This window comes from Loxodonta africana, chromosome 13 (genome assembly GCF_030014295.1).
Source record: "Loxodonta africana isolate mLoxAfr1 chromosome 13, mLoxAfr1.hap2, whole genome shotgun sequence".
In the NCBI taxonomy this organism is placed as follows: domain Eukaryota; kingdom Metazoa; phylum Chordata; class Mammalia; order Proboscidea; family Elephantidae; genus Loxodonta; species Loxodonta africana.
This window is the reverse complement of record NC_087354.1, coordinates 60,034,196-60,050,139: the sequence shown is the minus strand read 5'-3', so window position 1 is coordinate 60,050,139 and position 15,944 is coordinate 60,034,196. Positions and strand designations below refer to the sequence as shown.

Sequence of the window (15,944 nt, the reverse complement as noted above, 5' to 3'; positions counted from 1 at the left end):
TTTGCTGTACACTGTATCTTATTTGATGAGACCAAAATAGATATCTTTGGTGAAAGATTTTTTTTTCTCTCTTCAACAAGTAGTTTCAACAACTTAAAAATACTCTAATACTGTATAGTTGAAGATTTACTTGCTGAAGAAAAAAAATTACACTTGAAATTCTTTGGAACTATTTGCTGGTAAAGAAACTATTACAACTTATTTTAAATGCTCTGGTAACCATAAGGTAGTTAGAATTACTAGTCTAATTAACTATAACAATCAGTATAAACCCTATTGCTTTGGGTTAGTAACTACTTGTATAAGCTTCATACCTACAGATGTCTCTAGTTAATTCAATTTTCAGGGAAAATAATATTCAAATTTTCACTTTCTACTGAAAATTGTTTGATAACAGGATTATTATGAAAAAGTCTGTGTAAGAACAAAATGAAAAGGTGAAAAATGTACTGGTAAATAATTAGCAAATAGTTATAGCCTAAAGAACTACAGTAACTATCCATCAAAAAGGGCCTGTTCACCAAAAAACAATCAAAATACTTTCCTCAAGGACTTCAGATGTCTTTTTAGGCTTTTAAAACTATTCAAATTCATACAGTCTATACGATGCATCTTCCATACTCATGATGGATGATATTTCACCTTAAAATTTTAATTTGTTTGCCTTTTAATGAAAGTTTCAAAAATAAAATGATCTCAACGTACTCCTTAATTTTAGATACTGATAAAAGTTGGCCCCACATACTTCTACTTACAAACCAAAAAAACGCCATACCCTGTCAATTTGCCCATGCTTCCATGAGGCAGCTCAAAAGTAACAAAATGTTCCCTGAGTACAGGAAAAAAATAACACTAGAATAACTTTAAAAGGAGGTAGTATAAAACAGGAGCTATCCCAGGCAGGAGCAGCACTTTTCTTGCCTCAGACTGTTCACCTAAAGCTCTGCTTTTCATTACGCCATGAAGCCCACACTTAGGTAACTAAATGGGGGACTTTGAATTTAGTTCAGAAGTGGTTGCTGGCACTTAACGTTGATCTGCTTCTGAACACATCCAGTTTGGCACAAAACTACAGATTAAAAAACAATCCAAAAAATGTTCTAGCTTCAGTCATTGGGAGAGGATATGATACAGGGAGGACGAATACCCTGTAATGTTCTTTCCATTTTAGAATCCCATTCGACAGGATCCCTTCTATAAAGACAAAGTCTGAAGGGAAAATCCATTATGATTCCTGTTAAAATGAGGCTCAAAAGTAATTTCCAGATAATTTGAAAAAAAAGTCGTTTCTTTTTAGAGGATACGGGGCTCCCTCTCCGCATCACGTCTTTAAGTTCTTTATCCTCTCGTGCTGCTCAGCACATAGTAGGTGCTGTCTCAAGACTGAGAGAAGGCCTCTATCATGTTGCTGAGTAAACAGTTGGCTGATTTCAAACCAGCAAGAGGATTAACTCATTCCTGGAGTTAGCATTCCTTGTTCACAGCATTGACACTGAAGGAAAAGTAAATAAAGAGTACCAGATTCTCTTAAGAACTCAAGAAAACACAATAGTTCAGTGGTGAGAGCTCTGAATACTTAGCCCTAAACAAAACCTGCACTTAAAAAAAAAAAAGCTTCAGCAAGATAATGTGCATTGAAATAGTTACTGATCAATTCCAAGAAATTCTTAAGGCAACTTTTTGTACTCTTGTCCCAAGCAACTTCATGAATATCAAAAAGGTATAAGGCAAAGAATTTCATAATATAAACTGGAAGGCACTGTTAGTGTGAAAACCTCAAGTTCCTTTTACTGTCTACTGTTGCATTCATCTTTATTCTTAATATTTTATGACATTTCTTCACCCCTTTAAGCCAAGCTGATTATTAACAATAAAAAAGCCGTAACCTGTTACCTTTAAGAAATCCATTTTCTGCATGGGGTTTTGCAACTAATACTGGAAAAGTTGAGGATGTTTTGCAAACTAGACAGCGCAGCCTTCGGCCAACTGTGGGCCAAAGGAGAAGGCAGAAAGGCACGGCTCTCGGCAGGCTGGGGTTTGGGATACAGCAGGTGAAGCATTCAGGCTCTAACGCCCAAAACATAAAGGCCTTTTAGCAATATTACTCCCACTTTTTCCCTTCTCAGTGGTTTAACAGTCCTCACAGTCAGAGGTGTTACACTATCTGAACCATGCAGGTGTCACAGTTTTGTTTTTTTTTTTTTTTAAATCAGAGCTTCAGATAAACATTCTTACTCATCTACCTATGTGACTCCTTTGATCAAACACATTACATATTACACATACAGCAATGAAAACAAAATGCTAGTAGGAAGTATCGTTGGTTATGTAGCTGAGACACTAAAACAACAAACGAGGTAACAAAGCTGTCTTCAGGGTTTGCCATCTGGCAAACTGAGGTAGATAGTCAGCAAAGGGGCTTTCAAAGTCTTCCCTTTGCTCCAGTGATCTATTTTATAATCCAGTCAAAGATCCTGTCTGTTCACATTGCTGACAATAACACATTCAAAATATATGAGTTAAAAAAAAAAAACACACACACACATTCAAAAAAGGCTGAAATACCCAGTAAGACATCAAGATTTTCACAAAAGGCTTTGGCTCCCTGTTCATTGTCCTTCGAACAGACTTACAGGTGACGATACCTGAACGTGGCTGTCTAGATTGGAAAATCATTTTTATCAAATCACAGCATAGCAGACGGTGGCCGTGGAACTGGAACCGGAGAGGAAGTCTGCTCAGCAACCGGCGGCCCTGCAGGGTCTTCACATTTGCTCACGGCGTGATTCCCACCTGAATCGCTGCCCGTGAAGCAGGAAGAGGTCGGGGGTGTGGTACTGATGACTGAGGACAGGTGTATCTCATCACTGGACTCGTGGGAAAACCTTCCAGAATCCCCAGTCTCGTGGCTGCCTTCACTATTTGCTGAGTGCTCAGCATCAGCAGCAGCACCGAAGGGCCTCGGGAAGCTGGCTGTCTGACTGGGGGAGTGGGGAGAGTCTTTGTCACTGATTAACACAGTAGTGCCTGGCTGGTAAAAGCAGACCGCTGGAGAAAATCTTCTTTGAGCCTAGACAAAAATACAGAAAATGCCATCAGTGATAAACATCTTCCAGTGACGTTTATCAGCGATGATAATGTGCTCCTGGAAAATAATAAATCTGGTTGTATGTATCCTGTATCTCCTGAGAGAGCAAACTGTTCAAGTACATGGGAGAAAGGTCATCATCATGAAGGGATTTTGTAGGTCAGTGGTTCCCCACAGAGGAGAATTACCTGTCAGAATTACCTGGGGCAAGGGGACTGTCAAAAAAAAAAAGCTGCTTCAGTGGCTGTGACACATGGCCCTGACCCTATTCCTTTTTCCACTGTGGCCCCCACATCTACTTGAAAACCACAGTTTTGATTACTGTTCTGTCATTTCAGTGGTCAGTCATGGCTCCCCAGAAAGTCATGTCCCAAATTAATAAAGCCATATCCAGTAAGAACCCAGAAATTAAAATAAAGCATTAATTTATATTTTTCTCTCTCTCTGACAATCATTTCATATACCATGAATTGCCAAAGCTTTTTCTCATTTAGGTCAGTTACCTGCTCAACTTTTATCTTCTTAGAGTCTTGGAAAAAAAGCCATTTTTTCTTAGAGTTGTTTTTAATTATAGGGCCATAGCTATTAATTATCAGATCAGTTCCTCCCTGGGGAAATAAAAGGAGAAAATGTAAATATCCTGGTATCACAGACTTCAGTTTATCCCAAGCAGTACACAACATTTTCAATGTCAAAAGAAAAGAGATCAAAGACATCACTCTTTCTTCTTTTACACAAGCAGCACAAATTTGTTACTGATCAAAACGATATACTAGGACTATTCTTAAGAAAGATAAATATGCTGAAGTATTTGGGATAAAGTGTAATGACTCCAATAACTTATTCTCAAATGGTACAGCAAGCAAAGGAATATGACAAAAGATTAACGATTACTTGGGTATTCATTAAATTATTCTTTCAACCTTTCTGTATGTTTGAAAAATTTAAAAAGAAGTAGTTGGGGAGAAAAAACTGTACCAAGCTCACATGTGCTCAATAAAAGTAGCAATAACTGGGGGATCAACTTGTAGGATAATCACTTCCTAAAAAGGAACTGAGGGGTAAGTCCCTGGAGAAGGACATCAAGCTTGGTAAAGTAGACGGCCGGTGAGAAAAAGGAAGACCCTCAAAGAGATGGATTGACACAGTGCCTGCAACGATGCGCCCAAGCCTAACAACGATTGTGAGGATGGTGCAGGACCGGGTAGTGTTTCATTCTTTCGTTCTGTTGTACATGGGGCACAACGAGTCGGAACCGACTTGACGGCACCTGACAACAACAACAAGGGAACTGAAGGTCTGGCCTCTGATCTTGCTCCGAGCCTCCACTTCCCTTGCCTCCTTCTTTTACTTTAGATTCTCCCTCTTTTTTCCAAGTTTCCTCCCCACTTTGCTTCTCGCCTTTCCTTTCTCATGTCCAGTTCCAAGCTAGTAATAACAGAACCACAGTATATTTTAGTACGTTTTATGCTTACTTACTAAGCTACATAGGGTTTTCAAGAGCTGATTTTTCAGAAGTAGACTGCCTGCCTGGCCTTTCATCTGCGGTGTCTCTAAGTGGACTCAAACCTCCAACCTTTCGGTTAGCAGCCAAGCACGTTAACTGTTTGCACCAACCGGGAACATTATGGAGCACAGTTCTACTCTGACACACTAAAGGCTGCTATTTAAAAGGTTTACACTCTAATGTTTCAAGATTAATTTGAAATAAGTTGAAAGGTTTAATTTGTATTAGAAAATAAAAGCTAAGTTGCAAAAAAAGGACAAGAGGAGTTATAGAAATCAATGATTATTTACCCATAACACAAATACAGGATATAGCACTGTGTTAGGCATAAGTACAAGACATGTGTTAAAGATAACTGGATAAAATTTAATACCAAAATTGCCTGAAATTTTGTTATATTTTTATCATTCTAAATTTTAGGGAAGAGCTGGGGAAAATAATTCATAGCAAGGTTTGGCAAACTTTTTCTGTAAAGGGCCAGACGGTAAATATTTTAGGCTTTGCAGGCCACGTATCGTCTGGGTCTCATTTTCTTCTCTTCTTTTTTTTGGTAACTGTTTTAAAATGTAAAAACCATTCTGAACTCAGGGGTGGCCATATGCAAACAGGGTGAGGGCTGGTCAGGTGTAGTTTGTGGACACCTGATTTACAGCACAGAGAGCTTGATTTCTCCTTTATCTCAAAGATAGGCTCTCCGCCTTTTTCCCAACACCACTTGATGCTAGAACTGCTTTAGGAGTTGAATTTATTTTAGTAGCATCCTGGTTTGCTTTGCACAAAAATGTCTGGAAGCTCTGTAATAATGCATGTTACCTAATGTTGCAATGTGACTACAAATAACTTCAAGCTGGTGCTCATAAAGCCTCTCACTGCCCTATCATCACACACACTGGGAAGGACGCAGAGTAACAGCTTCCAGTGACAATTCTTTACTATGGCCAACTTCCCAGGCCGTGACGGGGAAGCTCCTGAGGCATCTACTCAGACACTCCATATTTTAAAAATGTCATTCACACCTGGGCTGTTCTGATGGTCAATTCAGTTAAATAGCAACCAAACCAAGTGTAAAGTAGATGAATAAAAAACTGTCCACCCAATAAATACAGGGCAGTCCAAATTATAGTAAATACAGACTAATGACCACAGGGTTCTTAAGACATCTGAGTACCATGTAATCCTATTGATCTGAGTGTATGCTACCTTCTCATTTTTTCCTGTATCTCTTTCATCCTTTATTCTTTTTTCCTTTCTCTACCCCCATCTTCTTCTCCTCAAATATTTTTTGTGAGGAAGGATCTACGTGAAATTGCTTTATATTTCATTAAAAAGAGTAAAGATATAATACATCCAACAGACGTGTTTTCTGGTAAGTAAATTTTACATATAGAGGGAAGACAAATGCAGAAAAGGATCACGCAGCCAGTCAGTCTCTCGGCTCAGGATACCTTTGCGTCAATGAAGCTGCTGGGCATCATCATTGGTGTTAAGGATTCTTCATTTTCTACAGCTCCTTCCAGGCTCTTCCCCACTTCACTTCCACTGGCTAAGGAGGCACCGGGGCGAGATAACTGCTGACTTCCATTCTGTGCTGTCTTAGAAGCAGATGATTTCCTGAAATGTGGTCAACAAAAGGAAATCTCAATTCACTGATGACACAGGCAATTATACCACATTTGGCCTATAATGACAACTTTGTAAACATTAATACCTGTTTCTCAAATATCTCTAGACCCTGAGTACTGGGTTTCAATTCCACTCACCAGTGCAAACTTCTATGATTTTGTTGTTGTTGTTGTTAGGTGCCGTCGAGTTGGTTCCGACTCATAGCGACCCCGTGCACAACAGAAGGAAACACTGCCCAGTCCCAAGCCATCCTTACAATCGTTGTTATGCTTGAGCCCATTGTTGCAGCCACTGTGTCAATCCACCTCGTTCAGAGTCTTCCTCTTTTCCACTGACCCTGTACTTTGCCAAGCACGATGTCCTTCTCCAGAGACTGATCCCTCCTGACAACATGTCCAAAGTATGTAAGACGCAGTCTCGCCATCCTTGCCTCTAAGGAGCATCCTGGTTGTACTTCTTCCAAGACAGATTTATCCGTTCTTCTGGTAGTCCATGGTATATTCTATATTCTTCGCCAACACCACAATTCAAAGGCATCAATTCTTCTTCGGTCTTCCTCATTCATCGTCCAGCTTTCACATGCATATGACGCGCTTCAAAATACCATGGCTTGAGTCAGGCGCACCTTAGTCTTCAAGGTGACATCTTTGCTCTTCAACACTTTAAAGAGGTCTTTTGCAGGAGATTTGCCCAATGCAATATATCATTTGATTCCCTGACTGCAGCTTCCATGAGCATTGATTGTGGACACAAGTAAAATGAAATCCTTGACAACTTCAGTCTTTTCTCCGTTTATCATGATGTTGCTTATTGGTCCAGTTGTAAGGAATTTTGTTTTCTTTATGTTGAGGTGCAATCCATACTGAAGGCTGTGGTCTCTGATCTTCATTACTAAGTGCTTCAAGTCCTCTTCACTTTCAGCAACCAAGGTTGTGTCATCTGCATAACGCAGGTTGTTAATGAGTCTTCCTTCAATCCTGATGCCCCGTTCTTCTTCATATAGTCCAGCTTCTCGGATTATTTGCTCAGCATACAGATTAAATAGGTATGGTGAAAGAATACAACTCTGCAACACACCTTTTCTGACTTTAAACCAATCAGTATCCCCTTGTTCTGTCTGAACAACTGCCTCTTGATCTATGTAGAGGTTCCTCATGAGCACAATTAAGTGTTCTGCAATTCCCATTCTTGGCAATGTTATCCATAATTTGTTATGATCTACACAGTCGAATGCCTTTGCATAGTCAATAAAACACAGGTAAACATCCTTCTGGTAGTCTCTGCTTTCAGCCAGGATCCATCTGACATCAGCAATGATATCCCTGGTTCCATGTCCTCTTCTGAAACCGGCCTGAATTTCTGGCAGTTCCCTGTCGATATACTGCTGCAGCCGTTTTTGAAGGATCTTCAGCAAAATTTTGCTTGTGTGTGATATTAATGATATTGTTCTATAATTTCCACATTCAGTTGGATCACCTTTCTTGGGAATATGCATAAATATGGATCTCTTCCACCAGTTGGTCAGGAAGCTGTCTTCCATATTTCTTGGCATAGACGAGTGAACATCTCTCCAGTGCTGCATCCGTTTGTTGAAACATCTCAACTGATAGTCCATCAATTCCTGGAGCCTTGTTTTTCACCAATGCCTTCAGAGCTGCTTGGACTTCCTCCTTCAGTACCATCGGTTCCTGATCATATGCTACCTCTTGAAATGGTTGAACATCGACTAATTCTTTTTGGTATAATGACTCTGTGTATTCATCTTCTTTTGATGCTTCCTGCGTCATTTAATATTTTCCCCATAGAATCCTTCACTGTTGCATCTCAAGGCTTGAATTTTTTCTTCAGTCCTTTCAGCTTGAGCAACACCGAGCGTATTCCTCCCTTTTGGTTTTCCATTTCCAGCTCTTAGGAGGCTTTTTAATTTTTTTGCCTCAATTTCTGCTTATATAAAATTACTTTTTACAAACACTTAACAAAACTTCAATTGTTTATAAGGTGCTATTATTTATCATTGTTACTTCTAATTTGTACAAAAATCATTCTTTTTTATCTGCATTTTTCTCTTTGGATCTGTAGATTGTTGCAGTAACAAACAGCTTACTTGCCAACTAATGATGGCCAATTTACAGCAGCCACTCTGCAAGATTTGCTGCTGCTGTTAGCTGCTGTTGAGCAACCCAGGCATAACAGGATCAGACCGTTGTGATCCACAGAGTTTTCCCTCCTCAGCAAGATGTAGGCATCACTAAAGCAAAGCGCATAATGTTCTGATAAAAATTCTTAAAGAGAGAAACTTGGACAGTAAAACTATGCCATTTCAATAAACAAAAAGATGTTAGAACTTTCATTAGTATGTTTCTGAGTATGTTTCTATGTACAAGTACCAAACACTTATAAACTCTTAATAATCTATGCTAATTGATAGAGAGAGACTAGTGATGAGGATTACCTAAAAACAGTGTGTATTTAACTTTGCTTTTTTTATTTAAAAAGGAACCTTATGAAAATAAATAAAAGCCAAAATATAAAAAGTTAGAGACAAGTTTACTCAATGCAAGTTTCTGCTGAAAATTTAGCCAAAGTCAAAGCACAGATTAGATTGCTTGACAGAGTTTATAGGGAACCCAACCCCTAGTTATTGTATTTGTCTTAATCCTTGTCTGGGAAATCCCAACCATATGTCCTATGGTGGTAAGGGTGGTGGTCCCAGTGCCCTGGGCACTTCAGGTGCCACCTAAATATGGAAATATCCCAGAGACTAATGGAATCTCTCAATAAGCAGAGACCAGATTAAGCATGTCATTCTTTTTAAGCCCAAGGATATAATTTGTGTTTCTCACACAAAATACTAAGGAAATGAGGTCCTTATTTAGGGATATTTTATTGGCACAGTAATGTTTTTCAAACGGCAATAATCTCCCCTCCAAAGTGAGCACATTTCTACAGCTGTAAGGACTCAAGCAACAATGTATCTAAAGTGGAAAAATCTCAGTTACTCTAAATGGCAGCTGATTTGGATTTGTTTCCTCAGCTACTGAATTTAAATGTTTTTAACCACCTCAATGTCTCTAGTAATGGAAACCTACCTGGCTTTACTTCGGTATATCAAGATGAGAACACAGACGAGGATGCAGGTCAAGGCTATGCCAACACCTACAGCGATGCCGGTCATTGAGTTTTGGTCCAGATGGTAATAGCCTGAATATGCTAGATGGCAAACACATTTACTCAGAATCAATCAGAAAAATACATGATCCCACTGGCCATAATTATCAGTAAATATTTGCTTTTTTATCATTTTTCTTCCTCTCGAAGAAAAAGTATTGACATTATCCATGTTGAGACAGAAAAGACACATATTACTCTTTTATCAGTGATTTCAGAGGTTCATTTATCTGTCAACATGGAAGACTCTAAATATGAGGACTAGACAACATATTCTTATCTCAAACATGAACATCAGTTCATATTTATTATGCTAAAGGCACAAAGCATAAACGTTCTTTGACGCATCAAAGGGCAGCTTTCATGTCGTGTTTCCTTACAGGCAGGTCTGTCTGCTGCAGATTAGTTTTCTATTTACGTGTAATAGAGCAGTGGCCCTCAAACTTCAATGTGCACATGAATGCTCCGGGGATCTTGTTAAAATGCAGTTTGATTCACTAGGTCTGGGGTGGGGCCTGTGATTCTGCACATCTAACAAGGTCTCAGGCGATGCCCACACTGCTGATCCCTAGACCATCTGAAGAGCCAGGTATCTGAGAACTGAATACGAGCCTTGTTCTTGGTTTGCCCTGAGAATACGGTAGCTACCATGGACCTCTCTCTCTGTCACTCACTCACACACACACGCCCGGCACTGAATTCTCTGGGGACCTAAGAGCCCTTAACCCTGTCCTGACGTCAGCTGGCATTCTCTCCATTTAAACCTACCCCTCCCAGACTCACTCTTCCAGAAACAAGGGAAAGACGGTGTCTAGTTTTGCACACGGACCCGGCTTCTTCAGAAGACAAGCACAGCTACTCTGAGTGGGTGAGGGTGGCTCTTTAAAGAGATTTTTTTCCAACTGCTTTTCTGAAGAGAAACGACTTTCTGGAAAAGCTGTTTTTCTATGGTGAAAAGTCTTAATGAAAACCATGTTCTTCATAGCCTGAACACCAGAATCACCACCGTTTATTCCCAGGAAGCCTCCTCCCACAGTTCACGGGTGGTATTGCTGGTCTTTCTTGGTGGCTGCACAGCTGGGAAAAGAAGCGACTGGGAACACAGTGGTCTGAGAACTGCAGTTAATTCTGAGGTAACTTTGCTGCCTTCTGGGAGTAAAGAACCTCACCAGTCACAAGTCGAGAAACAGAGCGCAGGTTTTGGGATACTGCAACTGTAGGGTTTGAAATAAAGTGGAAGGGGGCTAAAATATATATGCATACTTATATTTTCCTCAGGAAAATCAGTTTTTGTGGCAATATACAGACCTTTGGCTTCAGCGGAATCTAAACGCTTGGGCCTCTGATTTGATTCAGAAGTCTCCTTCGGAAGAACAGCTAGCTCCACAGAATTTGAAAAGGGTCCTTCTCCCACCTCATTGGATGCAGATATCTTGACAATATACACGTTTCCTGCCACCAGGTTTTCCAGCAAAGCCATAGTTATTGCCCCTGTAAACACAGTGATTGCAAATTAAGCAGACTTTCCCCTTTTATTCATTCTCTCAATCACACAAACCCGGTCCTTTATTTTAAAAATATTTTCCTGATTACAAGTTATAGATGTTCATTGTAGAACACCGGAAAGTAAAGATAGATAAAACGACAATTTTCCATTGTCAACGTTTTCGTATGTTTCCTATGAATGTGTATTTACTGTATATGATTTTTTATCCAGAATTATCACGTGTACTTCCTCATGTAACCCTTCTCCAGAATTTTGTTTTAGGTGTCGTTCTTAAAATTAGCACATATTTTTGTTTGGGCTTTTATACAAATATTTAAAATACACACACACCTTTACATAAGTATGGCTGTGAACTTTATTAAAAATATTGTATTATGAAAATTGAAAACATACACACATGAAGAGAGAATGGTATAATAAACCCACATTAAACAATTATAATTGGATTTTTTTTAAATCCAATGTGAGAATCTTTTTTTTTCTTATTAGAAGTGTTTAAACCACTTATAGTAATAGCTATGACAGATGACCTTGTTCTTACTTTTTAAATTAGAAGCAACACAATTACCTTTGAAAGCACAAATATATTTTTTTCTCTTCTAATCATTATCTAAGATTTCGTCAATGTAAGTAGGAAAGAAAATGCTAAAGTTATGTAGGAACCTCAGAGTGCTGAAGACCTAGATCTCAGGTTAACTATCCAAGTTACCATCAGCAATTAGCCTAGCATTCACTTCTCTCCGGAAAGTGATCATCATTTGAATTTATATGTGATACTTAGTGTATGTGGATCAGACAGTGACAGGTCACAGTGGTAGAATTCTCCCTTCCACGTCGGAGACCTGGGTTTGATTCTTGGCAATGCACCATGAGTCATGCACGGCCACCACCTGTCTGTCAGTGGAGGCTTGTGTGTTGTCACGATGCTGAACAAGTTTCAGCAGAGCTTCCAGACTAGGACAGACTAGGAAGAAAGGCCTGGCAATCTTCTTCTGATAAATCAGCCAATGAAAATCCTATGGATCACAATGGGGTCTCCATGAGTCAGGTAACAACAACAGCAGCAGGTAACAACAACAAAGGTATTTGCAAGTCCTTTCTCTGTTGGTATGACTGCTCAGAAGGATTCCTGGTCTAGGCCACTGTTGTTCCTCGGAGGCTGCCCTTGGCCTGCTACAGCAAAAGTGCTTTCTCACACAGGGGCCTCCCCCAAAGAATTAATCCTAAGGTTAGTAAGAAAGCAGGTGTGACAGACGTTCAGTCAGACAGGCGTTCCTGCTACAGCACTTGTGGGTGGGTACTCACAGGGAAACCTGGCTTTCCTAGGTGATCTCACCTTGCTTTTTCCTGACTCAGGATCCTTTCAATAGCTTGGAGCAGTCACCTCCAGGCCAGAGCTGGCTACCCCAGTGTACTTGCCGGAGTAGATTCCTTATGTAAGTGAAGTGTGGGGTGATCTCAGAGTCAGGGTCATGATATAGTGCCACCTCTTCAGGTCACAAGGTGCCAGAAGCACCCTGCAATGTGTAATGGAGCAGTGGTCTGACCACAGCTTGTTTTCATGTTCTCTGGTTTCAACCTGGCCTGAAGAGAGTGTGAGCTACCTGAGTACCCAAAACCACAGCTGTTAAATAAACAAACCGTGCTCTATTTAGAGTCAGGAAGAGCCTTTCCACTGTTACCAGGATTTAGACAGACAAACAAAACACCAAAGATGCATTGTGACATGCTACAATGAGCCAGCACGGAGAACATTTCAGTTTCTTCACAGAGATATAAATAAACCGAGTTTCCATTTTATCACAGAATGCATTTAATTCAAAAAGTGGTTGGGGAAAAAAAAAAACACCATGAACTGAAATTAATTATTATTCATTTAATTTAAATTTTGTAAGAGGATCAGCAATGTGCATGCGTGTGCGTGTGTGTACTTCTCTCTTCCCCAACCAAAAAAAAAGGGTTTTCACTCAGAAAAAAGAAAACCATTTATAACATTCTGGTCCCCTTGGAACATAAAACAGTTCCCAAATATCGGAGTGATCTGTCCCTTCCAACCATCAGACGGCCTCACTCAACTGCTCTGGTGATTTCAGACTACCCCCTTGGACGTGTGTCTGAACCTTTAGCTAGACAAGGACTTCACAAGCAAGACAGTGTTACAGGCTCAGAGTCGGATCAATGCTGATCAAATCCTGGCAAGGCACCAACTGAGTAAACGGGGGCCTGGGGCAAGTTACTGGACTTCACTTTCCTCATGGGGGCAATAATTCCCACCTCACATACTTATTATAAAGATTAAATAAACTATCACTAGCAAGTGTCTGACACAAGTGTATATACTCAATAAACCTAAGTCTTCTTGCCCACTTCTTTGACTCCATCTTCTTCCCCTTCTGTAGGACAGAAAATTTGTTACTGTTTTTTTTCTTTTTTTTTCTCATATTTGCACAGCTTTAAGGTGGCTAGTGTAGTACTTTGTACAAAATAACTCTCAGTAAATTGAATTTACATTAAAATGTGAGCTATTTGTGATCAAAGGAGCATTCATTTAAAATATAAATACCGAAGACTAAGGTTTCAGGATTGACGAAGCCACCCAGGATGGAGTTTCAGGCCTTTCTTCTGTCTGAACTCCCTAAGTGATTTTTTCCAGTTCTACGGCCTTAAATATCATCGACACCCTGATTATTTCTAAGTTTTCTCTCCAGTCCCCACCTCTCCCAGGAAACCCAGACCTCACCTCCCACTGCCTACTAAGTCTCGCCGTTTAACATGTTTGACACCAAACTCTTGATATCCACCACCAATTCTGCTTCTCCTTAGTGTCCCTGACATCAGTAAATGCCAATTTCATTTATCCTCTATAGGAGTCATCTCTTTCTTTCTTATACCCCAGGTCAATCTACCGGCAAGTCTGGCTGGCTCTTCTTTCATACTGTGTTCCAAGGGCATCTTATTACCTTTACTGCCACCTCCTCTGTCCAAACCCCCATCAACTCTTACATGGACGACTGCCTCTTAAGTGGTCTCCCAGCTTCCACTCTTTGTACAAGGTAATAACCTCCTTATAATCGTTTTTCAGATGGCTGGCAGAATAACCCAGGCAATGTTTTCCATCTCTCTTAGAATAAAATCTATGGTCTGACCTACAAGATCTGGCCCCTTGGTGTCCCCCTAACACCGTTTCTTACTGCCCTCTTGTCTCCTTCCTTCAGCCCTGCAGACTTTCCTGTTGCTCTCTAACATACTGAGCACACTTTGCCTCAAGGCCTCTGCGCTTCCTCCAGACAGCCATATGGCTCTGCTCCAGCATTACTTCTTCCAAGAGAACTCAGCATACTACCTTTCTCACTCTGCCTCTTCTCCCTGTTACAGCTTTCTTAAAGCAATTATGACACTACCTGAACATTTATGTATTTGTTTGTTTATTACCCGGGATGTAAACGCTAATGAGGTGGGGCTTTTTGTTCCCTATGGTATTCCCAGTGCTGAGATTAGAGCCTGGCACATATTAAACACCCAATAAGAATTTGTTAAATAAATGAATTTATCCCTACTATTGGTTGTCCAATTCATCTGGCAAATACTGAGTTAAACAGATTCTTTACTGCAGGACTTTAATTTCCAATGAATGTCTAATGGGGGAAAAGCCAGACGGTGTTTCTCAAACATATTTAATCACAGAATTTTTTTTTTTTTAAGGAGAGACATTTTTATCAACTTGGGAAACCCATGTTATGAGGAACAGAGCTTGGGAATTACTGTAGGACAGCATGATTCCTTCCAGTGCTTTTAGATTTTAAAATCATTGAGTAGTTTCTGTGGACTTACTGCATACCAGGGAGGCAAAGGCTGTCGTTTCTGATCCACTTCAAATTATACACAAGCATAATTTCACACATTTCAACTCAACCATTTTACCTACAAATACGCCATCAAATGCTCATCAGGAATGTTTTTTAAATGTTTTGACTCATGAAAAAAAACTCATTCTACTTCATATTAAATATGTGAATTAAATATATAGGTAAATGTGTACACACACACACACACACACACACACACACGTGTGCAGAGAAGAAGTTGGATAGATCCATGCAGATGGGTGTCAGCATTCTCCCTCTTCCTTCTCCCCATCTTTTTCTATGCCTTCAGCTTTTCCAAACGTGGCCGGAATTGGACATTAAAGACTATTTTACATTTTATTTTCTCTGTAAGTGCCAGGTTAGTAGTCCTGATTTTTTGTTTTAAGTATAGTGACTCAAACTTTTTATATTTTTCTCCCCAAAAAAGCAAACTCAATTGCTTTTTACTTATATTGTTTATTTTGTTCTCTATGAATTACTGGCATTAGCCATGAAAAAGGTGCTCTGTATCTATCAAAAGACAAAAGCTTTTCACTGAGAATCTTTCATAAAATCACACCAAGTGGCATAACGGCAAAAAGAGATGTTCCCCCCCACTCCCACCCCATGCACCATGACATAGTTAGAAAGGCTTACACAGATTTACAGAAAAACCGCAATTATAACCCATCTCACTTCTGTGCCATCAATGAGGCTAAATGTTGTTTCCTGAGCAGTGGCAGAAACTGATGAATGAGCACATTAAAAGGGGCCAAAACAAAATGCTGTTCCTTTGGAGGTAGGTATAACTGAGCAACTAAAAAATGTCTGCTCATATGATCAAAATTCTTTACCCATGCTTACAACAACGCCTCACATTAGTTTTTGGTCAAAAGCTGCTCAATAAATCGTTTTGGAATGGAATAACTGACACTGACTTACACATTTAAGAACACTGTGGCATAATGTAACACTAATGACCCAGTGGGTCACTCCTCTGCCCAGCCATCCTACTGCGGGCCTCTCTCACGCTGGCTCTGGACTTGGTGACGTGACCTGCTTTGCCCACTGGGCAAGTAAAGGCTTGTAACACTTTGTACAGCAGGGCTTCCTCCCTCCCTTGCTGGTTTTAGACCATCCAGACTCTGCTGAAACCATGAGAGGGCTGCAGTCTCATGAGTGACCTCAGGAGGGATCGAAAGAGGA

General features: G+C 40.0%; 1 protein-coding gene across 1 annotated transcript in view; it reads right to left on the bottom strand.

The window, feature by feature from the left end:
- Positions 1–2,186: 2,186 nt before the first annotated feature.
- Positions 2,187–15,944, bottom strand: part of PRTG (protogenin) — a 128,679-nt gene continuing 114,921 nt past the window's right edge. Inside the window, exons 16-20 of the mRNA XM_064267524.1 lie at positions 10,695–10,877; positions 9,308–9,428; positions 6,041–6,206; positions 3,592–3,696; positions 2,187–3,070 (exon numbers count right to left, since the gene is read on the bottom strand). Coding sequence (XP_064123594.1) covers positions 2,687–3,070; positions 3,592–3,696; positions 6,041–6,206; positions 9,308–9,428; positions 10,695–10,877 — 959 coding nt within the window. The 3' untranslated portion in view covers positions 2,187–2,686. The remainder of the gene's footprint in view (positions 3,071–3,591; positions 3,697–6,040; positions 6,207–9,307; positions 9,429–10,694; positions 10,878–15,944) is intronic.